This window comes from Scyliorhinus canicula, chromosome 4 (genome assembly GCF_902713615.1).
Source record: "Scyliorhinus canicula chromosome 4, sScyCan1.1, whole genome shotgun sequence".
Classification (NCBI taxonomy): domain Eukaryota; kingdom Metazoa; phylum Chordata; class Chondrichthyes; order Carcharhiniformes; family Scyliorhinidae; genus Scyliorhinus; species Scyliorhinus canicula.
The window spans coordinates 51,146,695-51,172,753 of NC_052149.1; the positions used below are offsets into that span (position 1 = coordinate 51,146,695).

General features: G+C 40.2%; 1 protein-coding gene and 1 long non-coding RNA gene across 5 annotated transcripts in view; one reads left to right on the plus strand and one right to left on the minus strand.

Moving 5' to 3' along the window:
* LOC119964564 overlaps positions 1-26,059 on the plus strand; it is a 104,189-nt gene that overhangs the window by 71,983 nt on the left and 6,147 nt on the right. The window contains exon 3 of the long non-coding RNA XR_005460327.1: positions 13,947-14,091. This is a non-coding gene — a long non-coding RNA (uncharacterized LOC119964564). The remainder of the gene's footprint in view (positions 1-13,946; positions 14,092-26,059) is intronic.
* Positions 1-26,059, minus strand: part of ipo13 (importin 13) — a 215,200-nt gene that overhangs the window by 55,975 nt on the left and 133,166 nt on the right. For 3 of the 4 annotated variants that reach the window (XR_005460326.1, XM_038794211.1, XM_038794210.1), the window contains 4 exons: positions 22,204-22,230; positions 20,975-21,109; positions 3,247-3,390; positions 2,996-3,076 (listed from right to left, as the gene is read on the minus strand). Coding sequence is in view for 3 of the 4 variants with exons in the window: in XM_038794211.1 (XP_038650139.1) it covers positions 2,996-3,076; positions 3,247-3,390; positions 20,975-21,109; positions 22,204-22,230 (387 nt within the window). In the remaining variant the exon portion in view is untranslated. The remainder of the gene's footprint in view (positions 1-2,995; positions 3,077-3,246; positions 3,391-20,974; positions 21,110-22,203; positions 22,231-26,059) is intronic. The other variant, XM_038794212.1, reaches the window with a different exon arrangement.

The window sequence follows — 26,059 nt, forward strand, 5'->3', positions numbered from 1 at the left end:
ATACCACACATGGAAAGTTTATTTTTTGAGAGCAGAATGGCAATTTACCTCATTTAATCTGGATTCCTTCTCCAATTCCACAATTGATTTGACTGGTTGAATACTTTACTCTTAGATATCTGTTAGAACAGCTCTAAAATTAGCTAACTGCAGATGCATACAAGACATCTGGGGTGGCTAACCCCGATTTAATTTTGGTTAAGTGGAAACTGGTTCACTTTAGCATACTACCTTTGCACACATAAGAACAGTTACCTCCGAGGAATCAACAAAACAAAACTTGCATTTATATAGCACGATTAACATAGAAAGACAAGGTGGCACAGGGTCCGGTCTTGGGTGACTGTCTTGTGTGGAATTTGCACTTTCTGCCCGTGTCTGCGTGGATTTCCTCCCACAGTCCAAAGATGTGCAGGTTAGGTAAATTGTCCATGCTAAATTGCCCCTTAGTGTTCAGGTATAGCATTACGGGGTTGCAGGAGATAGGGCCGGGGAGTGGGTCTGAGTCGGGTACTCTTTCAGAGGGTCAATGCAGTCTCAATGGGCTGAATGGCCTCCTCCTGCACTGTAGGGATTCTATGACACTGCACCACACTAAAAGGTGAAATCAGAAATTAAAGGCCAACCCAACCAACTCATAAATCATAAGATTTGATATAAACACCATGTGCTATTTTTCTCAAACATATAGATGGGGCAGTTGGTTTATAAACCTCATTAGTGGCTTATTCGGTCTACAGCAGGCTAGAGGTTACAAAAAAACTGTATTATTTCCCTATGAAACGTTTCACAAAAAACTTGTTATGCTAGAATGTACCAAGAAGGGTCGTTTCTCCCACTCCAATACAATGAAATAGAACGTTGCCTAACAGAAGGTGGTCATTCAGCCCATTCTACATGAGCCAGTTTTCCTCCCACTACTACCCCCCCCTCCAACCATTTACTGCACGAGGACTTATTTTTCCATGTCGCCATTGCTTCTTTTGCCAATTATGTTACGTCTGTGCCCTTTTGTTCTCAACCCTTTCACCAAGGGGAACAGTTTCGCCCTACCTACTTCGTCCAGACTCCTCACAATTTTGTACGTCTCTCTCAAATCTTCTCTCAACCTTCTATTCACCAAGGAAAATAGTTTCAACCTTTCAAATCTTTCTATGTAACTAAAGTTCCTCATCTCTAGAATCATTTCCTGCACTGTCTCGAATGCCTTCACATCGTCTCTGAAGTGTAGTGGCCAGAACTGAGGCCGAATTAGTGTTCTATACAGGTTTAACATTACCGTCTTCCTCTTCTACTCTATGCTGCTATTGATAAATCATATAGAATCCTAGGCTTTATTGACCGCTCTTACAATCTTTCTGGTCAGCTTCAATGGCTTATGCGTGTATAAACCCAGGTCCCCCTGCTTCTGTACCCCTTTAAGAACTGTACCCTTTATTTTAGATTGTCTCTCCGTGTTCTTCCTACCAAAATGAATCACTTCACACTTCTGAAAAAGTAGCTCTGGGCCAGATTTTCATGGAGGGGGGTGAGCAGATAAAGAGTCTGGAACATTAACTAGGCATACCCACCTCCTTTAAAAAGGCCCAGCATATTTTCATTTTCGGAAGAAAGGGGTGTGCTGGAGTGGGTTTGCCACATCCAGAGGTGGTAATGGAAGGGAGCAGGTGGCCTACCTCTATTTATTGGTAGGTTTAAACTGCCCATCCTCACAATGGAGCTGACAAGGGTGGGAATGCTGTGTGCAAACGGGTTATTGCACCCTTATCTGGCACTGACAAAAATAGCTAGAAATAAGAATGAGGGCGGAAATCTGGAATTGGTTTCTGCCCACCAAATTTAACATGAGTGTGACTCAGCCAAAACCCAGACCACTGTCTCTGACCATTCTTCTCTGAAGCTCATTTGACAATGGGGTCAACTGGATCTTCCTTGCACTGCCTGGCTAGACCCAGAAAACTGAGCACAGACACATGAACAGAACCCTGAACCTTCCTCTCCCAGATAGCTGAATGATCAATTGGCAGCTCACTTCGTCATGTCAAGTCAAGGCACTGCCCTAGAGCACCATCCCCACCATGTCCTATCCAAGGCTACAATAGCCACTGCCAGGGGCTCTCTCATTGCTGGCTATGGCCGGTGGCCTGTGTTCTCCCTCTTTCCCCAGCTTTAGACATGCTCACTGCTTTAGAAACCAGAATCTTCTCACCACTAATGCCAGCCTCACCTCCTGACATTTCAGCTTTGGCACAAAGCCCTTTAGGGAGATTGCAAAAGTTGGCATGTCTGCTGCTTAGTCAAAGGAAGAAATATCAGGATCGCTGTTTAGAAGCTTGTTTCAAAAGGTGGCCCCGTTTTGAGAGACTCCTCCAGCAGTACATTCTCTTCACCTGTGTTCCCCTGACTCTGTTCTCCCTGCCCCTCACCCCACTACTGACAGGTGAGCCTCAAGTTGTCTAGGGACCAGATTATGAAATTTGCTTCCTAAACTCCTCTCTACTCATTCTCCTTTAAGGACCTCTTTAAAATCCACCTCTTTGGTCAAGCTTTTGCTTCCACTTTCAAATATCTTCTTTGTTTTATCGGCATAATGTTTATCCTATTATGTCTCTGAAGGGTGTTCTTTCTTAAGAGTACTATATAAATGTAAATTGGTGTTTTTGCTGGTGAGAAACATGGCAAAAACCAGATACAAACCCACATCCTATCATTTCATGCTGAAGCTCCAACATAGTGTATAAACACATTACTCTTGCGCTGAAGGTTAGCAATTATAAGCACAAATTTCAGAAGTTGGACAAAACAGTTATTAGAATAATTTCCCTGAACTCCTGAAAGTGACTAAGTAACTTAAGCAGCCCTCCAATTGATTGCCTTTTCATTAAAAGGCCACACTATATGAAAAGGAAGATAATTTAATTTAAAAATGAAATCAGTAAGTCACAGGACGAAATGCATTTAATCAAATCTAACAGTCCTTGACAATCTACCTTACCTCAACAACCTGAGCATCATTCAGCCATTTAGACAACACTTTCTGTATGAGTTGGAAGACCTGTTGGAGGACCACCACAACCTGTAGACAAATGATCACCTTTAAATGTTGGTTTTGAACCTCAAATTGAATTTATAAAACAGAAAATTCCCCCATAAATATGTCCCTGGCTACATAAACAGCATTGTATTTCTAAAAAGACTAAGATCAAGTCATGAGAATCCCATGTTAGTACCACTGGTAGTACTTACAGGGTTGGGTCCTTGCAAGGTGGGTTTTTTCTTTGCTTCAGTGCCTTCTGGCTCATCGTCATGGTGACTGATATCCAATGTGGTGAACAAATTGGACAACAGACCCAAAATATGTATTATTGCTAGTTTATTTGATGGATTTGGCTGCAAGGGAAGGTCAAAAACAAAGCTATAATTGCATGAAAACAGAACAGAATTATGAGCAACTTAAATGATCGATACTTACAGCATCAAAACTTAAGTATGTTCATAATGGCCATAACAATTCATAATAATTAACATGAGTATAATTATCACGGTAGGTACATAAATAAATAAATTTAATACAAAGAAAAATGACTGAGTGATTAACTTGAAATAATTACTTTTACTAGAAACAAATCTTTATATAAAACAAAATTAGCAATATTTTATTACACAAGTTACATAAGGAAAGACTTAAAAAATTCAAGAAGCAGTATTAAATTTACATAGTGCAACAAGGATACAAGTTACTGAAAAAAGATTCAAACTAATTATAAAAAGATTAAAAAAATATACCTACTTAGTGGCCAACAAAACTAGATACAGGAAAAAATAAATGTAAATTGAGGAAAATCACAAAGAAAGTCCATGACCCTGAAAAGGCAGCAGAAGATAAGAGAACGGACAAAGAAGTGAAGAAAAAATGATGATTTCTTTTTAAGGATAGACATAAGTAAAGAACCTTTCCCCAGCAGCTCCTCAATTTTGAAAGAATAGTTTCCTTTTTTAATTGAAAAACATTTGGGTGCAGTAGATCGTGGTAGAAAATAGCTGCCTTGGACATTTACAACCAAAGATGAGGTTGTGCAGTCAGCCATTTTAAATCAATAATTTACCCTGTCGATAAAGTGATTTATGCAGAATGTGGTATGAAATTGTGTGAGCAGGCAAGTAGATTGGGAACAACCCACATTTAAAATGAAAGTTCTCATAAATCATACAATTTAACCTTAATAGTACTAGTCATCGTTGTTTGCAATAGCTAATAAGATTCTGGTGTTTATTCTGCAGGGTAAATGTTAGCAAAGTTTCATTTTCAACCTTGTCATTTCAGCTTCCCATGCAACAATTACCCCAACCACATCCTATATATAAATATCATTTGCATATGATCTTATTTTTATAGAACTATAAAAGGAAACCTAACAGTGTAGCGCTGGGCGGTAGCAGACTGGTTCATTTTGTGCATTCTTTCTATCCCACCAACACAAACTCATTAATACTATAGATCCACTTACTTGTTCACATGAGACAAAATACACCTAAATATCTAAACCTCTGCTTACACTTGTGTAGCCAAAGTGCACATCCTGACAATTCGTCCTTTAAAAGCCCCTCAGTTATAAACATCCATTCTCTGCCACTTAAAACATGAGCCTATAAATTTGTCCACTTACACAGGCAGTCACTTGGAGAGCATTTTCAGTTTCACATTGTTCAAAGATATCCAGGTTGACATTTTTTAAACTTAGAAAATATCAAGTTAAAAATTAACTGCCAATAACTTACAAATGAGCCTTGTATGAATTAAAAGCCTACAGATTTCTACTTCATTTGAACAACATGCTTACAATTTCACATGATGCTTACAAGCTATCAACACCAACATTGGGAGATAATTTTGTAAACAATCATGATCTCGACACCTCCGATACCTAGTTGCTGGTTGTGGAAAAACGACCCATTAAGGAAAGTGGTTGGCACAGCCCTCAATCAAATTTATTGGATGAGGTGACCAAGAGGATACCTGCATTGTTTACTTAGAAGAGCGAGTTACTACAAATCCCACTCCAGCTCACTATCCGGATCCTTTTAAGAAAAAGCATGCCCCTCTGATCAGTTGAACTTGATTATATAGACATACATATATTTAGTTAACTAAAAATTCACACACACACTGTTAATGTAAATAATCCACATACAAGTCACTTATATCTTTTTCTCCTCCACCATTTCACTTAATATTTATTTAAGATGTTGACATAGCCAATTTCACCAAAGGCAACATATATGTGCTACAACTAGACACCACATCCACGTTTAGTAGTGGGATGTGGAGAAGCAAATTATCCAAGGTTTTCATTTTTAAGACAATGGTAAACCCTTAGTAGGAGCATTCCAGTGTGGGCAGGATGAAGCATGGTTATAAGGTCCTATTTGGTTAAACCAACACACATCACAATTCAAACATGAATTGTGGCCATCCTGTTATAGTTGGTTAGCACTTGGTACCTGTGGAGCCTCTACTCAGTAAGAATTCAATACAATCATGAACAAAGGAAAGATAAATTGTTGATAAAATTTAAAATATTCCCACAAAGTCGTGCTCACTGTTTGTCAGAAGGAATAATACATCTTAGATCTATGTTTCATCAGACTTAAGAGGTTATGGTTCCACTTCAGAAGAAATTTAATTTCCTTTACAATGTTACTTATTGATTTCAATTGACTGGATAGTGGTAATTTTTCCTAACTCATGGATTTTAATATTTTATCAGTCAACGTCATGTGGCATCGCACATAGGCAGTCAAGACAATGTATAATTTCCAGGTGAAGCCGGGTCACAAGGCATGGGACACGTGCAGTTGAGCACACAGACATAATTTAGCCACTACTATAGTTAGGAGGTGTTGCAGTACATTCGACCCCAACATCTGGCCTGGGCTTGCGAAATCCTACCAACTGTCCTGGCTTGAGACAATTCACACCTCTTTAACCTGTCATTACCACTCTCTCTGGATCTGTAAAGACTTAATTACCTGCAAAACTCGCATTCAAAGTATCGTATTGCATCTTTGATTTTGTCTATATATATGTTTCTGGAAGTGTTACAGCTCACCATTGGTAGAAGGCCAAATTACCAACTGACAGCTAGGCGTTAAAATTTGTAATGGAATGAATTGAAAGTCTTCAAAAATGCAAGGTTTTAACAGAATGAATATATATTAATACAATATTAACAAGAATTTGAAGAAAATTAAATTTCTTGGGGTCCAGGACAAGAGCAAATTTAGTCAGGTCAAATTCCTTTAGAAGAACAAATTGTGCAAACTCCAGGTAGTTTTTAAGTGCAAGATTTACAAAATTGTGAATTTAACAAAAGACTATGTCAGCCATTGATCTATCTCTCCGCTTAGTACTGACAATTCAGGAATTCAGGTATTTGCAAAGCTGAATTAACATAAAATCAGTAAATGATTCTGCTCACACCATCCAGCTACACTGATGTATTCCCTGGATACACACTCTTACTGAACTATCCTTACATCTAACGTGACTACCAGAGATCAGACTCCACAACACGTCAACTCAATAGTTAGGATCCAAATGTCAATCCCCTCTAAAATCAATTGCCAAGGATCCGATGCTCAAAATCCTCCCTCTTATATAAAATTTAATATGTTATTTTTATTGCGGTCTTTAGCTACAGAAATTAAGCAGCATGGTAGGAGCTATTGTTGGGACCCAAAACAAAGCATAGCAGCAAAATGGGGTTTCACCAAGTTAATTTAATTTGGAACACAAAGCCTTTCCCTAAACAAATATGCCACCCGTAATTTTTTGAAAGCATGATGTTAAAATGAATGCAAGAGCTGAAAGCGATGCTCAAAGTGGCAGAAATTGCAGCTTGAAATTCAATGCAACTCGTTCAATACATTTGTACTGAGGTAAGTACGGAAATTGTTAAGTTTAGAACAAGGAACAGATTATAATGCATTCTTATACATGTAGTAATAATAAAAGTGCATTAATTCTAAAATTAACACATCAGTTGAAATTTGCCAATTCTTGAATGAACTAGGTAATTTAATATTTAAGAGCCAAGGTTTGCAAACAGCTTAAAGCTTGGCACTTAAAAAAGACCAATTGTTTCAGCCACCTCTGCTCTCAAAAGGACTTACCCGTTAACTGTAGGAAAATCACAAGTTTGTCAGCCTTCTGCAAAAAGAAAAGTCACACGCATAACGCACCCATTATAAAACCCTCATCATAGCGACAAGTGCTTGGTTTTGTAAATCTATATCCCGCTAGTTATTGCCCTTAAATTACATGGAAATTCTGACAAGTGTAGTCTTCACACTGAAGTTCTTTTGTACAGTTAATGAGGACTCAGCAAAGGAAGCAATCAATCCGTATTATAAAAAGAGAGAGAGAGAGAGAGAGCTGGCAACAAATAAAGGGACGACTTTAAATAACAGTTAAAAAAAATACCAAGAATGAAGATTACAGTAACTGGCAATTACACATTTCAACATAAGGCTATAGTTAGCTTTCAACAAATTGTCTTCGGAACAGCATGAAACCTGCACTGCAGCATCAGTCATTATCTTTCCTTCCTCATTACAGAAATTACACATCACTTTTAATGCATGAAGTACATCTGTGAAGGTGAAATTCAGTCTGAAATTTTAACAACTTTAATAAAAACATCCCCATTGTAGTTTAGTTTAGAAAATTCAACCGACTTGAGCATGAAGTAAACCGTATTAATTTGCATTTAAATTATGCTGAGACATAAACTGATGTAAATCACCCTCCTGTAGGTTATATAGAACACATGGTTCCAAGCTTAAGTAAAGAATTTGTTCCAAAGATTTAACGCTGATGTTTTAGATGATATCTTCAGTTGTTTTGACACAGCACAAGTGGTGCACGGTTACCTAAATTCTGAGCTATATCATTCCGTCAAATACAATCTTCTACATGTGATAGTAATTTGAAACAGTCTGATTGAAAAATAGTTTTTTTTCAAAACCATTCATAGAACAAACCTGTGAAAATTTAAATAAGTGGCATCATAGATTTCAGGCCATTCGGCTCAACCTATTGTTTACATTCCATGCAAACAAACAGTTTCAATTATACGGCTCTATATCCCTTCAACCATTTTCCTTCATCCACCTAATCATCTAAACTTGGAATGTTGACAAAATTTCTGTCACAACCACCAACCCTGGAAGGAAATTCCAGTCTCACAGCTATACATATACATACTACATGCAGTATTGTAGTACTAATACTTTATTTAGGTATACCATGACCTTTTTATTGTATTTTCTGGAACCAAAATCTGAAACCATGCTATCCTTTTTTAACAGCTTCATTAACCGGAGGTGCTGTCTTTCATGGACTATGAAGCTGTACAACCCAAGTCACTTTCCTCATCCATGCAGTGAACCAACTTTGGTCTGATATAATTGCTGCATTTTATTTTGTTAAAAGGATTAATGCATCTTAGACTTCAAACACTGAACCTGCCAATATTTAAGTAATTTTTCCATCTTATTAAAATACATTTGTAATTCTCCCCACCGCCCCCCTCCCCAGTCTTCTTTATACAACAAACACCGCCCCACACCACCGTCCCAGTCTTGTCTACATGACCAACACCCCCGCCCGACCCCTCTTTATACGAGCAACACTTCCTGTCTTCTCTGAATGGGTGGACACTAAAAAGAGCATGTGGACAGCACAAAAGAAAACCTAAGGAAAAAAAGAGTGCACGAAAACCCTCCCCAAAAAAGTGCTTGCGAGTGCAAAAAAGGACACGGAGAGATCACAAGAGTGGAAAAAAGAACACAAGAGGGAGTGCGACAGTGCATGAGAGTGAGAAAAAGGACGAACAAGCGAGCATAAGATGTCGGGCCAGGTGAGCAATTTAATAAAAGGCCCCAGAGTTAAAGAATAGAAGCAGGAGAATTCTGGCCCAAGTTGTCTTCTACAACTGTGGAATAGTTACAGGGTCATAAGAGTTGTACAGCACAGAAAGAGGCCCTTTGGCTCATCGTGTCTGCACCGACCATCAAGCACCTATCTATTCTAATCCCACGTTCCTGCACTTGGTCCATAGCCTTGTATGCGATGCTGCTTCAAGTGGTCATCTAAATGCTTCTTAATTATGAGGTTTCCAGACTCTACCAGCATTTCAAGTAATGTGTTCCAGATCCCAACCACCCAGAGTGAAACGTTTTGGCTTAAATCCTTTCCTGCTCCTTACCTTAAATCTATGCTCCCTGGTTATTGACCCCCCTACTAAGAGGAAAAGTTTATTCCTGTCTAAATATATATATATACTGTCATAATTTTGGACAATTCAATCAGGTCCTCCCTCAGCCTTCCCTCCTCTCAAGAAAACAACCCCAGCCTAATCAGCTTCTCTACATAGCTGAAACGCTCCAGCTCAGGCAACATCCTGGTGAAAGGGGAAATTTGAAGGGAAACCTTGCCGGAAATGAGGCCCAAGAAATCTCAACTGTTGCGAATCTCCGAAGCAGTATTCATACCAAGTGGTTAATCCTTCAAATTTTTATAAGTATTTAGCTCAAGGTATTGGGGTGTGAAGCTAAATGAGTGTAGAAGGAAAGTTGAGTTATAAAATTCAGTTCAGAGAACAAATGACTATGTTCATTCTACTTCTAATATATTTAATCTAATCCACTAGTTAAGAAAGAGTTTAGACAGGGGGGTGAGTGATAGGGTGCTATCAGGGGTCTGGGTCGGGGAGGGGAAGATCTCGGACATCTATAAGATTATGCAGGAGGTGGAGGAGGTACCAGTTGAGGAGCTGAAAGATAAGTGGGAGTTAGAGCTGGGGGAACAGATAGAGGACGGGACATGGGCAGACGCCCTGGAGAGGGTCAACTCGTCGTCGTCATGTGCGAGACTAAGTCTCATTCAATTTAAGGTACTGCATAGAGCCCACATGACGGGGACAAGGATGAGTCGGTTTTTCGGGGGTGAAGACAGGTGTATTAGATGTTCAGGAAGCCCTGCGAATCATGCACATATGTTTTGGGCATGTCCGGCGCTGGAGGAGTTCTGGAAGGGGGTGGCAGGGACGGTGTCGAGAGTGGTGGGGTCCAGGGTCAAGCCAGGATGGGGACTTGCGATCTTCGGGGTTGGGGTGGAACCGGGGGTACAGGAGGCGAGGGAGGCTGGAATATTAGCCTTTGCGTCCTTGGTGGCTCGGAGGAGGATCCTGATTCAGTGGAGGGACGAAAGGCCTCCGAGTGTTAACACCTGGTTAAACGACATGGCAAACTTCATCCAATTGGAAAGGATCAAATTCGCCCTGAGAGGGTCGGTGCAGGGGTTTTCCAGGCGATGGCAACCCTTCCTAGACCTCTTGGATCAGAGATAGAAACTGAGGCCATGACAGCAGCAACCCGGGAGGGGAGGGGAGGGCGGGAGGGGGGGAGGGGGGGGGGGGGGAGGGGGGACAACGACGAAGGAAGTACGGTAGCGGCGGTGGCACGGGCAAGGCCTGCCCGAGGACGCTGCTAGAAATGATAAGTTGGTCTGACTGTCGGTTCGCCGGCGGGGGGGGGGGGGGGGGGGGGGGACGCGCGGGTAGGGGGGGGGGGGATTTTTTTTTCTTTTTCTTGTTAAGTAGGGGGGTTTGACTTTGTTTTGTTATAATTTAAATGTAAATGTAGGGGGGGTTAAAATGTTTGTATTTTGAAAAATTCAATAAAAATTATTTTAAAAAAAAAAAGAAAGAGTTTAGTTATGAATATTTATTTTCTTTGATTTTTGCTCAGTTAAATTATTTTGATTTAAATCATGAAACTTTCATTCTTTTCGTAAATACCTGGATTTTTGGATGTTAAAATGCTGATTACTCTTCTCTATCAACATCAAAACAATTGGTGGTCTCGTCCAGGATCATAACAATCTCTGGCCTGTGAAAAGTGCATTCTTTGTTTCTTGCTTAATTGATTAAAAGGTGGGAATTGCTTCATTGTGAGAGCTTATTTGTACTGAAGAACAAGTGTACTTATGATAGATGTCAGGTGGACAATACAACTGACAACCAGGCTCAAAATAGAAAGCTGAGAGAGTAAGGGAAAAAGCAAATAAGAGTTGCTAAAACAAGCATGAAGAGAGTCTGGCAGCTAACATAAAAGAAAATATAAAAGTCTTCTATAGGCATATCTCAAAGGCAATTAGGGATGGGCAGTAAGTGCTGATCCAGCCAGCAATACCCACATCTCAAATAAATTAAAAATATCTGTACAATAGTAAACGTATGGTAAAAGGAGGAATGAGGCTAATTAGGAACCAAAAAGAGGAACTGCGCATGGAGGCGAGGGCATAGCGGAGATATTAAATTAATACTTTGGATCTGTCTTTATTAAGGAAGAAGATACTGGGCAAGCCATGGTGAAAGAGGAGGTAGTTCTGACACATGATGGGTTAAAAACTGATAATGAGGTGGTATTGGATAGGGTGAATACTTAAATAAGGGCACCAGAATTAGATGAGATGCATCCAAGAATACTGGGAGGTGTGAGAACAGAGATTGCAGAGGCACTGACCATAATTTTCAAGTCTTCCTTCGACTCAGGGATAGTGCCAGATGACTGAAGAATCTGTTACACCCTCGTTCAAATAAAAGTGTAAAGATTAGCCCAGTCAGTCAGCCCATGGCAGTCAGTTTAACTTCAGTGGTGGAGAAGCTTCTAGAAGCAATAGTTCAAGACAAAATTATGGTTACTTGGACAAACGTGGGTTAATTAAAGAAGGATAGCATGGATTTACTAAAGGTTTACAGTGGAGTTCCCCAGGGGTCGTTGTTGGGATCCTTACTCTTCCTGATACAAAGTAATGACCGAGACCTTGGTATGCGGGACAATTTCAAAATTTGTAGATAAGAAACTTGAAGGCACCGTGAACTGTTAGGAGGATAGTGTAGAACTGCAAAATATAAGGTGGTGGAATGGGTGGACAAGTGACTGAAGATTTAATGCAGAGAAGTGTGAAGTAATTGGTAAGAAGGATATAGAGATAACTTAAAATAAAAGGTACAATTCTAAAGGGTGCAGGAGCAGAGGGACCTAGGTGTATATCATTGAAGGAAGCAAGACAGGTTGGCAGAGGAGTTAATAATGCATTCATCCTTAGCTTTATTAATTGCAGCATGGAGTACAAGAGCAAGGCGATAATGTTTAACTTGTATAAACACTGGTTTGGCCTCAACTGGAGTATGGCAGCTGGCTTCATATGAACATATGAATAAGGAATAGGGTTTGGGATCCACACTTTAGGAAAGATGTGAAGGCAATAGAGAAAGTGCAGAAAGGATTCAACAGAAAAGATCCAGGAATGAGGAACTTCAGTTAGATAGGTAAATTGGAGATGTTAGGACTGTTTGCCTTGAAGGGAAGATTGATTGGAGATTTGATAAAAGTATTCCAAAATCATGAGGGAATTGGACAGAGTAATTAGGGGAAAGCTGCTCTGATTGCTGGATAGATGAAGAACAAAAGGGTACAAATTTAAGGCCATTTGCATTAAGAAGCAATGATGACAGGAGGAGAAACCTTTTCTCAAGAGTGTGGTGGAGGCAGGTTCTACCAAGGCATTCAGGAGAGAATTGGATCATTATTTAGAAAATAAGAATGTGCGGGGTTTCGGATACACGTCGACAAGGCGGTGGAATAGTAAACAGTGGATTGTTCATTTGGAGAGCCTGTGTAGACACCTGTGTCGACAAAGGGTTGAATGGCCTCCTCTGCACAGTAACAATTCTGTGATTCTATAACTCACTTTATGTAATAAAAAGGCAAAAACTGCCAAATACAAGTTGTTTCAAATATTTTTTAAAAACCATATCCCTGTTGCAAGGATGCAACAGAAAACAATTTATTAAATGTCAATGTCATAGTTTAAGTACTCTGGTTATTGTAAGGATTTGATTAAATAAAACTGATTTGCAGTGAATAGAAATGACTACTAGGTGCACATACAAAATAAAACACTTTTCGAACAGGTTGAGAGATAATCTACAATGCATTTACTGTCCTTACCTTCCATCTTTGTAGCCTGTTGTTGTATCAGAGACAACAGACGATAACTAACAGACCGTATCAGATCAAACCCACTTCTGAAATTGATGAGATTATATAGCAACAACAGGTTCTAACAAGGTTGTAACCAAGGCCCCCAAAGCTTTAATGAAGAAAAAAGGTAGAACTGTGGAATAATTTCCAAAACATGCAACAAAAACAGAATTCAACTTAGTCACCTTAAATCACTTTGGCTAATTGCAATTGGACTGAATTATAGATGATGTTCAAGATGCCAATTTAAAAAAAATCAAATATAACTGAATTCATTGTATTTAGACACCATACAATGGTGGTCCTAGCTATCACTCAAATTAATTTGAATATATTCAAGATGGAAGAAGCTCACATGCATGCTTATGTCTTTATTTAATATGTCTTGGGAACAAGGAATTTCATAAAATGTTTCAGTTCTTAATTTACAAGTTTAAGCCTGGCCCAGCTGAACCAGAATGCCACACGGTTAGAAAAAAGTAGCAATTGCCATTTTAAGGGTGAATTTACTGTACAATTGTGGGGCTGCCGCCAAATGATTTTGTACTATTATTTCAGTTAGGATACAATTTGCAAGCAAAACAAAGCAGATCTCCAGGACTAACGCAAAAATGTAGCGTTGGTGCTATGTTATACCTTAAAGAAAGTTAACTGATCCTATACTGCTTTCACTCTACAACTAAAAGATTTTTCTTTTCATAAGTCGATAAAAATTACAAGTACGCTGCAATAATATTTAAAATGAACGTTTGAAGTACATCTGTACACATGTATTTAACTTAGCCAGGCTGACATAACACTAAGTCACGTGACTATTCTTTTTTTTTAAATAGAGTCTACTTAAGCAGTCATGAAACAGGCTGGCAGAAGCACCCCTGGAATACTGAAAGGACTGGTGTATGACAAGATACTACAACTGCAGTTATGTTTTCACATGCAACACAGCAAAACTCTGCCACAAAGCAGTTCTCAGTCATGGTAAAGCTTTACTGCCACAAATTAATATTGTTTATTCAATGGAGTCAAGGAATGTTAATGCAAAGTGAAGATTCTCTATTAGGACACTTGAGCATCTGTTGTGAAGGTGTGCATGATGGGAAATATTTGTCCCAACAGAATCACAATCTAGTGTGTATTACTGGCAGAAAAATACAGCTGCTAAAATTCTGATGCAAAAATAAAGCATGCTGGAAACATTGGTCAGACAGTAGTTGATTTAACATGTCTATCCCCCCCCCCCCCCCCCCCCCACCCCCCACGGGTGTTGTGTGATCTAATACTTCCAGCATTTCCTGTTGAATCAAATATTATGACTTTCAGTCTCACTCCTCAACTCCTAACCCTGGAATTGAGGGATGCTGCAATGTCATTGTCACCACCACCTATCTCAATTCCTGCGCCGTTGCTAAATTATCAGACTGCATATCCGATATCTCTTCTGGATGAGTAGAAATCACCTCCAATTAAATATTGGAAAGACTGAAGCAAGGGTTTTTAGTGCCCACTCCAATCTCTGTTCTCTGACTACCAACTCTGTCCTGTTTCCTGGTAATAGTCTGAGAGAAGCGTCAAGTCAATTGGAACCTTGGTATCACCTTTGACTCGAGATTGAGCTTCCAACCACATATTTGTGGCATCACCAAAACTGCCTATTTCCATAAGACCATAAGACATAGCAGCAGAATTATGCCACTCGGTCCATTGAATGGCGGAGCAGACTCAATCACGGCTGATATTTTTCTCATCCCCATTCTCCTGCCTTCTCCCCTTAATCCCTGATCCCCTTATTGATCAAAAACCTATCTATCTCTGTCTTAAAGACACTCAGTGAATTGGCCTCCACCGACTTCTGCGGCAAAGAATTCCACAGATTCACCGACCTCTGGCTGAAGAAATTCCTCCTCATCTCTGTTTTGAAGGATCATCCCTTTAGTCTGAGATAGTGTCCTCGGTTCTAGTTTTTCCTACAAGTGGAAACATCCTCTCTACGTCCATTCTATCCAGGCCTCGCACCTCATACTTCATCCCTTCCCCAGCTCAACAGCTGCCAAAATCCTCATTCATGCCTTCATTACCCTAGACTTGATTATGCCAATGCAGTCCTGACTGGTCTCTCGCATTCTACCTGCAATAAACTTAAGATCATCCAAAACACTGCCATCTGTATCTTAAACCGCAGCAAGTCCCACTTCCCCATCACCCCTGTGCTTGCTAACCTACATTGGCTCCAGGCCAAGCAACAGAGCAACATTTTGATCAAAAAATTCTCTTCCTTTGTTTGAAATCCCTCCATGACCTTTCCCCTCCCTATTCCCGTCATCTTCTCCACCTCACTACCCTTCAAAATATGCATTCTTTCATTCTGACCTCGAGTATTTTAACTACTCCATTATCGGGAGCTGCACCTTCACTTGCCTAAAGCCTTCCTGCACCTCCCTGCTTCTCTATTGTGCTGGTGGCCGAGTGGTTAGCACTGCTGCCTCACTGCACCAGGGACCCGGATTCAATTCCAGCCTTGGATGACTGTCTGCGTGGAGTTTGCACATTCTCCCAGTGTCTACATTGGTTTCGTCCGGGTGATCTGGTTTCCTCCCACCAGTGTGAAGTGCAGGTTAAGTGGAATGGCTATGCTAAATTGTTGCTAAGTGTCCAGATGCGCAGGTTAGGTGGAGTTATGGCGATATGGTGGGGGAGTGGGCCTAGGTGGGTGCTCTTTCAGAGGGCAGATGCAGACTCAATGGGCCGAATGCCCTCCTTCTGCATTGTAGGAATTCTATGGATCTAAGACACACCTTAAAATCTACCACTCTGACCAAGCTTTGCGTCATCTAGCCTAATATCTGTGGGGACCGGTGTCAAAACATGCTTGGCAAGTGCTTTGGAATGCCTTCTAATGTGCTATATAAATGCAAATTACTGTTGCCATTATTTGAATGCAATATTAATGTAAGCCTCCACCATCATTATTTGATGGAAAACAAAGATTTCCCAATATCCTGAACAATATTCTTCAATCAATGCCACAATATAATAGGTTAATTGATCATTAATTACACTATTTGCAAGGCCTTGTTGGCCACAAAATGGCTGGTCGGTTTGTCTATGTAACAGTCACTACTATATAATTGATTGTATTTAAAATATGAAACATTCAAGGCACACAAAGTGCTATATATAAATACATTTATTTTAGGTGTAACTCTATGTATACCCTTTAAATTTAAGCTTTAGTAAATGGAAATGAGATCAGTTTCAAACTTGAGCGACAGCAATCAATTTTAATTTAACTAGAATATATGTTTATGATCTTCAATGGATATTTTACGGTCGTAAAGTTTATAAATACATTTAGATCAGGGCCTCAATGCACACAAATGAATGCTCTAATTTTGCCTCCCATTTTATTCTGCATTTATGATATAATTCTATTGACAAAACTGAGGAGTTTAACCTAGGTTAAAGTCCAACAGGTTTGTTTCGAATCACTAGCTTTCAGAGCACTGCTCCTTTCTCAGGTGAAGGAAGGAGGCAGGAGCAGCGCTCCAAAAGCTAGTGATTCGAAACAAACCTGTTGGACTTTAACCCGGTGTTGTCAGATTTCTTACTGTGCCCACCCCAGTCCAACACCGGCATCTCCCCATCAAGGCTACAATCAACATTGCTTGCTCATCAAGAACCTGAAGGCAAAGAACATGAAGTGCAGAAAGAACTCTGTGCTCAAAGGGCTTCAATGTTAAAAGCTCACAGATGATAAATGCTTGGTATGGACTCAGAGGAATAGAAGACCTGCTGGAAAAGGAGCATAAAAAATGTATTTGGTAAGCAAACTGGAAAAAGATACAGGCTGATGTGGCAGAGTATGCAAGAGAGTGGGGAGAGCCAGCAAGAAGGCAATAGTGGAATATAAAAGCATTTAAAACATGTGTGGATATCGAGAAGTCAAAGCAGCTGAGGAACAAAAGAAAAACTGTGGTGAGTGAAATGGGAAGTTACAGTGGGCAGGATTCTCCGGTCATGGCGGGACCCATTGCAAGCAAGAATTGACATTCCAGCCAAAATTCCATTAACTTTCAACCCAGCCATGAACAAGGACAGAAAATCTTTGCCCGTATATTTAATCCTCCAATTCACTTGCAGACTCTTGTATTATAGGCTAGCAATTTGTCCATCAGAGTATAACGGCCGTAAATATTGAAAAGGTAGATGTACTGAAAGTAGGGCAAAAAAGAAGCTATTGTTGGAAAGTAACGGCAATTAATGAAATTTCCAGTGCACAAGATAAGGTAGCTGAAGTCAATTATGGGAGGAGCAAATGCACAGGGAATTTGCAGTCATGGAATCATGAAACCCAAGATCGGGGTGGCGGCAATTTGGTCCATTGTGGCTGTGCTGGCACCTTGATATACTTATCCAGCTATTTCCACTCTCAATGTTCTTTCCACATTGTCCTACAAATGTTTTCCCTTTTCCTGTTCCCTTTTGAAAGTTACAATTGAATCTGCTTCTGCCACCCTTTTAGGTAGTGCATTATGGATCAGAAAAGATTTGTTGCATTAAAAAAGTCCTCCTCACTGATTTGTTTGCCTTTTATCTTAAATCTGTGTCTCTGCTGGTTACTGACCTACCCACCAATAAAAAGTTTCTTCTGACTTAGCTTAACAATACCTTCATAATTTTGAGCATCTCTGCAATCTCTGCTTTAATAGTAATGATAATAATAATAATAGTAGCTTATTGTCACAAGTAGCCTTCAAATGAAGTTACTGTGAAAAGCTCCTGGTCGCCACATTCCGGCGCCTGTTCGGGGAGGCCGGTACGGGAATTGAACCTGCGCTGCTGGCCTTGTTCTGCATTACAAGCCAGCTGTTTAGCCCACTGTGCTAAACAAGCCCCAGAGTATCGTAGCTTCCCCAAGATTTCTGTGGTAGGTGTTTTTAGAAAAAGTCAGCAGGGAACACATTCTCACCATGCAGCCATTTAACATACCGTGGTGCATGGATTGACTGGGAGTTGGGGGGGGGGGGGGGGTTCATCCCTCATTGAACAGGAAGTCCTCCCTTAGACAGCTGCTTGGCAATCACATTCGCTGATGTCTCTGTAGTCCCAATAGCACCACTGGGAGTCATGACCACAGCTGGGACTATACTTAGTCTGTGCCAGGAGTCTCAGGTAAGTGCATTGTTCTCGTGGCGGGGCAAGAGGAGAGGCCCCATGAAAGGGAGTGGGCGGGCGTGTGGGGTGGGTGAGAATCAGGTTGGAAAGACAGACGATGAAGGAGCACCTGTGAAGTGCAGACTTTTGGTGTGTTCCATCCAATCAGGAAAGGGTATTTTATGTGGAGGCATTCACCCCAACCCCTTTCCATCCAAGGTCTGAATAACCTACCTGCTTTGCCCCCCACCATCCCTGACCTCCTCCCTCCAGTCTCAAAATTGCATGGAGAAGTCACCCTCAAGTGGCCATTAATTGGGATGAGGACTCAGCTGCCCATCAGAGGTCAGGGACACGTGGATAGGCAGTGGGAAGGCCACCCACCACCTACAGACCCACAAAACCCTGCCCTTGAAGTATGCAAGATAAAATTATGTAAAAACGGTGTATAATCTAAACATAAAGAAAGAATATACGGAAGGAAAACTTAAATGAATTCACAAATCAACTACAATAACTTGGGATATTAAAAATGCCAAAATGAATCGAAGCTCTTATTATAGAAACAGCTGAATCAATGAGGGAGGGGAGAAATTAGAATTCTAAAAGATGAAAATGTTGTGAAAATATATGAATATTTCTTAAAAGTATTCACCAAAGAGGATAAAGTTTACTTGCTATCCATTTTTAATACACCCAAATATGTTAAAACATTTAAGTCAGTAGGATATGCATTCATACAGCTCAAAGGGATTTGAGCTTAACAAGACATTAAACCCCGATAGTATATATTGGAAGATACCGAAGATAACCGGGGAGGAAATTTGCATGGTAATAGATATTTTTATGAATGAATCTTTGGGTGCTAGAAATGTTCTATAGGGTTCAAAATGGGCAGATATCGCTGTATCCTTAAAGGGGAAGCACATTATTCAACAACTGACAGGTTAATTAGATCAATAATGGGTAAAATGAGTACTGTACAGAATACGCTGAAAAAACAAGCAGTATGGTGCAGTGAACAAAAAAATCTCTCTAGCTTCTTTAAATATTAGAAGTAAAGTAGATTACAGAATTCCCTACGATATTGATTACAAGAACTTCAAGAAGTCTTTTGATATTCTCCACAGGAGATTTATTTTTAAGATATAAGGCACAGGGAATCAAAGTAAGATATGGATAATAGCTTAATTGAAAACTGAAAGAAAGAATAGGCTTGAGGTGTAATGACAGATGGGAAAGGGGAACAAAAGGTATTATGTCGTTGTTTAGAATACATCTAATCTATTCTTGTCAAATTTATTGATGACATTAGAATACGGAGAAAAGTAGAGGCAGAAGATGTAAAGTAATTGGTAGAATGCTTTAGATTGGTTATCCAACGGGAAACCATTGCAACATAAATTTAACATTGACAAATGTAAAGTATTGCACACGAGCTAGTGTTGATCAGACAGTAGCACCCCTGCCTCAGAATCAGAATACTCCACGTTCAAGACCTACTCCAGACCTGCTGACCATGGAAGAATCAAGCCACTGATGGAGGCAAGCCTGTGGGTATTAATGCCAGTCCACAACCCAGGTAAACAGGAAGACCGAGTGGCAGAAAGGGTATCTGGCTTTAAAACCATCTGCCAAATTCCAAAAATTATGTTTGGCATGAAGGGAGGATGTTCAAATAGCATTGTGGTAACTCCATGTAAAATGGGAAAAGCCAAAAAGAGCAAGAGAGACGAGAGAGAAATATAAAGTATCACATGCTAGTCACAAATTCACACCATACGTAAGGTCATCAGCAAAAGGCAGATTTAGCCACAGCCCACAAAATAATATAGGTATCTCTCTTTTAGAAAGAGACAAGTGACTATGTAGCTTGAGGAGTACCACATCAAAGCAAGGAGATAAGACTCCATGAATTATAATAGCCGGTAAAATGAATGATCCACTGTTATTGGCGTCATTCTGCATCATACTCTAGCCCTCTTGCCAACGGAACTAACAGACCCCCACTCCAATAGTTCTGATCATACCACAAATAATATGTAAACAATAACTAGTGTGTAAAAGAAAATCAATTAATCTTATTCCCAATGAAAAGTGATGAATTATGAGAAATTATGAACATATTACATAGCTGAGCAATAAATCAACAAAATGATAGGGTTTGGGAACACACTGATGAATATAAGAGTGTTAAATGGTAGAGATAAGATAACATGCAAAACAGATGGACCAGAGAACATTACATTAAAATTTGTGGAAAGTAATATTGAAAAATGGTAGTATGAAAAATATTTTTATCGGAGTGTTACACATTTGGGATAATCTGCTATGGAGTGTAGTAGAGAGTGCCAAATTCAACTACACAAATCAGAAATCAAATAATAGCTTTCATTTAATTATAAATTGATAAATGCAAAATGTATGCTGTACAAGAATGTGTGTGTATGCCAATCTCTTTGTGCTTTTGTGGTATTTTGGGCTTCTTGGAACTTAGATTAACAATGCGTTGAGGCCAAGGATATGAAAAGACCAATTTTAAAAACCCACTGTATAAAGAGAGGAGAAATATTTCAGAAAAAATAAGGTGAAAATAAAATACGGGAGGTGAGACAGAAGCAAGAGAAGCATATAAAACAGTTTCATGCAATCCTGAGGTCTTGGTTTTCGGGCAAACGTTAGGAAGCTGCTGGCTTTTCATCGTACATACCGGTTCATCAGCAAGTTTCTCCAGCTGCTGGATGTAGGGGCTGATGAGGGAGTGGAGGTTCCTAAGGATTTCCTCCACCTGGAGAGCAGAGAGCAGGAATCCCAGTGCCTGCATCAGCCACATACATTGACTTGTCTGAGGGAGGGGAAAAATAAAAAAGAGCTCAGTGAATGAAAACAGATTATATAATCTGAAGATAAATAAAAATAATGGTATAATTTTTGCCGTACCAAATAAAAACAAAAGCAAGTGAAATTAGAATGTTCCTTTACTGTCGCTAGGTCAAAATCCTGGAATTCCTACCCTAACAGCACTATGGGTGTATCTATACCTCAGGGACTGCAGAGGTTCAAGCAACAGCTACCACTAACTCCTGAACGGCAACTAGTGATGGGCAATAAATGTTGGCCTCGCCAGTGATGCCCACATCCCGTAACATGTTTCTAGTAAAAGTCAACATTTGCCAAAAGGGTTCAAAACAAGCACAGGACAAGACGAGTAAAATCAAACAAAAAATAATGGAAACTTTCCTCTCTCTCGGCCTCTCTCGACCTCTCTCTAGGTCGGAATAGTCCACTGGATTTTAAAATACACTTGAAATGCTGACATTTGTTCATTCTCCAAAATTTTCTATTGCCACTTTTGACAACCCACCCTTAGTAGTAGTAGATATGGGTATATAAATGTTACTTTAAGCAGCTTTTAAAATGAAACATTTGTCAGGTTAATAATTGTTATATCTGCTGTTCGCATTGTTTGGTGTTCTAATGAACTCAATTTTAAGCTCTACTAAAATAGTATTTTGTCGTTGGATGTTCATTAATTTGCAGTATTTACATAGAAATCTGTGAATGGAAATTATAGAAAAAGGATATAATCAGACAGTACATATAATCTATATAAAAATCGCATAAAATTGCAGAAGCCCATTCAGTATCAGTGGGCATGACCGTTTTTTGTGTTAACTTCAAATTTTAATGCAAACTTGTTGCATTAAAACTATTTTTACATAAATGCTAGAATCTACACAGTCCAGAAATTCAATTTCCTAAGAATTTTGCAGCATGTTTAGTCACATTTACATTCTTATTTTAGTAAACGGACTTAGTACAATATAGTCATGAAACACGCTTTGCCGTGCACGTAAACACAGTGAAGGCAAACTATTCTCATTTATATTGTTTTTTAAACAGAGCTTTTTTGGCCATCAGTAAACATTGTCAACTGACCTTATGAATTTGTTTCATTAAAACTTCCTGTGGAAGACAATAGCAAAAAGAAAACTCGAGGTTATCATTTGTTTACATTGTAACGAACTGTCACATTCACAGACTTATCCCTTAACCTCAGGTCTGACACAGTCACAAATCTCAATTCTTCATATAAGTTAACAAATTAAATTAATTTAATACATTAATATACCTGTATACAGAAGATGAATACAGACAGAGCATAAAATAAGTAACTGCATCTGCTTAATAATTTCTATTTCAGAACTGCAACCTCTTTTGCAACCTATTCCCACCTCCGATAACACATTGGGCTGGATTCTCCGATCCTGCGGCTATGTCCGCAGGATCCATCTGGTTTTACGACCAGAAAGTCGGCGCCACCCCCGCACCGATCCTCCATCCGGTGGGGGGCTAGCAGCTGCGCAGTGTAAAGCCCCAAGCTTTATCTGCGGATATAGCCAGAGAATGGCGGGTCTGTGGCCGCGCATGCGCATGGTGGCGGCCATGCCGTGCAACATTGAGCCAGCGGCTCACGGACCCGGCCTGCCAGAAACTGCCCTCTTGTAACCAGCCTCACCACCCACAGACCACCCTCCACCAGTGCCCCTAGCCCCTGCTGAAGCCCCCCCGCCAGTGAATGGGCCCCCCCCCCCCCAACCCGCCGACTGTGGCGGCGCTGGACTCAGTCCACAGCCGCCATGCGAGGTCCCTGAATGGTGTGAGCACACATGTCCCACACCATCGGGGACTTGGCCCATCGGGAACAGAGTATCTGGGGAGGGCCTCAGGTGACATCCCCAGGCCGTCCATACAGCATACTCCACAAGTATGCTGTTTTTGAGGGGGGCGGAGCATCGCAAAAACAGCGCCTCCCCCGATTCTGGCATAAACGGGGATTCTCCGGCCGATCGCAGAACGCGATTTTGGCGTTGGCGATCGAAGAATCCCGCCCATTTTGTTTAGGGGCTCTTTATAATCAAATTTACTCCCTTTTTACATTGCTTCCAATAAAAATCAAAAACAAAGAAGAGTTCAGATTTTTTTAAAACAAAAATGCTGGAAATACACAACACAACCTATTATGATCCATTAACACATCCAACAGTGGCCAGGATACTGGACTGAAATTCCAATATTTCAGTTTATTTCAAGACTCTGCAAAAAGAACGATTTGCTCCGAGAGCGACTATATGAAAAAAATGAGGCTTTTGTATTTCTAAAACAAAACATTATCTATGACTACAATATTAAACTTTTTGAATGTCACACCTGAAAATAACATCTTACAATTACCCCTTAACACTGCTATACAATTTACCACTACAACTATAGTAGTACTATATAGTAGTGTTTCAAATTCCATCATGGTAGTGACACAGGAGGCGATGATACTATTTGTATCACCGTTTCACAGCGAGCATCTTCAAGAAAAAGAAACAAACATACAGCTCTCAATCAATATTAAAATTAGCAGGGCATATGAGTAATACTTGCTTTATAAAACAGATTTGGGCCCCGGTTAGAACCCCTGCGGATTCTGGCTGGATAGGTTGTTCAAGCCTCTTCCTTGACTGCTCTTCTTTAAAATGTTATTACTCTTATTTTTAAATTATCATTCTGGGAAAGAATGGTGGACTTAGGGTCAGGTAGATCAGAATTCAGCTCCTCTCTCAAAGCTTCTCCCAACTCACTGCCTTTCTGCTTTCCTGGGCTACATCAGCAATAACCTCATCTCCCCAAGCTGAGAAACAAATGATCTCTGCAGGCTGCAGAAGTACATTAACTCCCCAGGCACTTCCCCAGTCAAGCCCCATTCCTCTAGTCAATTTCACCTATGTCCTAGAAGCAAAACAAAATCCTTTTTAAAACCAAGATCAGTGCACCAAACACACTATAGCCCCATATAAATACCACCATACTGTTGATGCTGGAATCTGAAACAAAAACAGAAAATACTGGATAATCTCAGCAGTCTGCCAGGATCTGTGGAGAAAAATTGGAGCTAACATTGAGTCTGCATGACTCTTTATCAAAGCTCACGATACCCCCAAACTTGTCCCAATATTTAGAAGCCAATATCCCCCCCTAAAGTAAATGAACCAGCATTGTGAACAGATGACTTCAGTTTCTAAAGCCCTTGTAACTTTAAACAGTTAAGATTACATTAACTTTTACTCTATAAAGATAGAACATAGAACAGTACAGGCCCTTCAGCCCTCGATGTTGTGCCGAGCAATGATCACCCTACTCAAACCCACGTATCCACCCTATACCCGTAACCCAACAACCCCCCCCCCCCAACCTTACTTTTTTAGGACACTACGGGCAATTTAGCATGGCCAATCCACCTAACCCGCACATCTTTGGACTGTGGGAGGAAACCGGAGCACCCGGAGGAAACCCACGCACACACGGGGAGGACGTGCAGACTCCGCACAGACAGTGACCCAGCCGGGAACCGAACCTGGGATCCTGGAGCTGTGAAGCATTTATGCTAATCACCATGCTGATACATCATTTTACATTTTTCAACACAAACATGAACATGAATATAATCCATTTTAGTCTTCTCACATGTTACGGTCGTGATAAAGTATCAGCAATCACATTTTCTTTTGGACACTCTCCCACAAGTTCTGTGCAAGTAATTCTGGCATTATCAAGTAGATATCTGAACTTGGGGATAGCTTCCAGCTATTTTTCTAAAGCGGTTTGACAATGTGTTCTCACATTTAGTACACACTCTTCAGCATCTGGATACAATATTCTTCCACTGAAGATGCTCGCTGTGAAACGGTGATACAAATAGTATCATCGCCTCCTGTGTCACTACCATGATGGAATTTGACTTCTCTTGGAGCTTCACAGTTCCTGCATTTTCTTTCATTGCAACGTGTTGCCTTGTGATTAATTCCCTCTCTTGTTGAAGTTGCTGTCGCTCTTCTCCTAGCTCATGCAGACAACTGTTGGTATGCTGGAGTTCCTGTGCAATTTGATGCTGGCTGCCAGTTTTCTCCTGATGCTGCCTTTCCAAGCTAGCTTTCTCCTCTGTGTAACCATCACCTATACCTTCTGCTTAACAATGCTCCAATGCTAGCTGTTTTCTAGCCTTCAGCTCTTCATTAACTCTGTCCAGGAGTTATAAAACAGATTTGGGCCCCGGTTAGAACTGAATGTCTTCAAATAGCCGTTTCAACTAGCTTGTTTCAGCCTCTTCCTTGTCTTCAGACAAGACTGCACTGCTTTAAAATATTACCTATTTAAAAACTTTTAATTATTCTACTGGGAAAGAATTGTGGACTCATGATCAAGCAGATCAGCATTCAGCTCCCCTCTTTCTCTCTCTCTCTCTCTCAAAGCTTCTCCCAACTCACCGCCTATCTGTTTTCCTGGGCTACATCCAGCAATGACCATATCTCCTCAAGGTGAAAATCAAATCATCTCTGCAGGCTGAAAAAGTACATAATTCTCTTGGGGCTCCCCAGTCAAGACACATTCTTCTGGTCAATTTCATCTGCTTGTCCGAGAAGCAAAACAAAACCCTTTTTAAAACTATGATCTCTGCAGCTAAACACACAACTTGTCCCAATATTTAGACGCCAATATTTCTAAAATCCTCCAATTGTCGCACGCCCAAAGTTTGAAAAGATGAAAAACACAGGTTAATGCTTTAGGTGTATTGAAAAGCTGTTGGATCGGCTATGTATTTCAGTATTTTCTGTTATTTCAAAAACACACAGATGAACATAGTTGCTTTCTCCTCCATGTCTGTCTGCAAACACATGAAACAATAGGTAGCATACCAAACTCTGCCAGTGAGCTGTTCTTTATCCAAGGGGGAAGATGAATTATA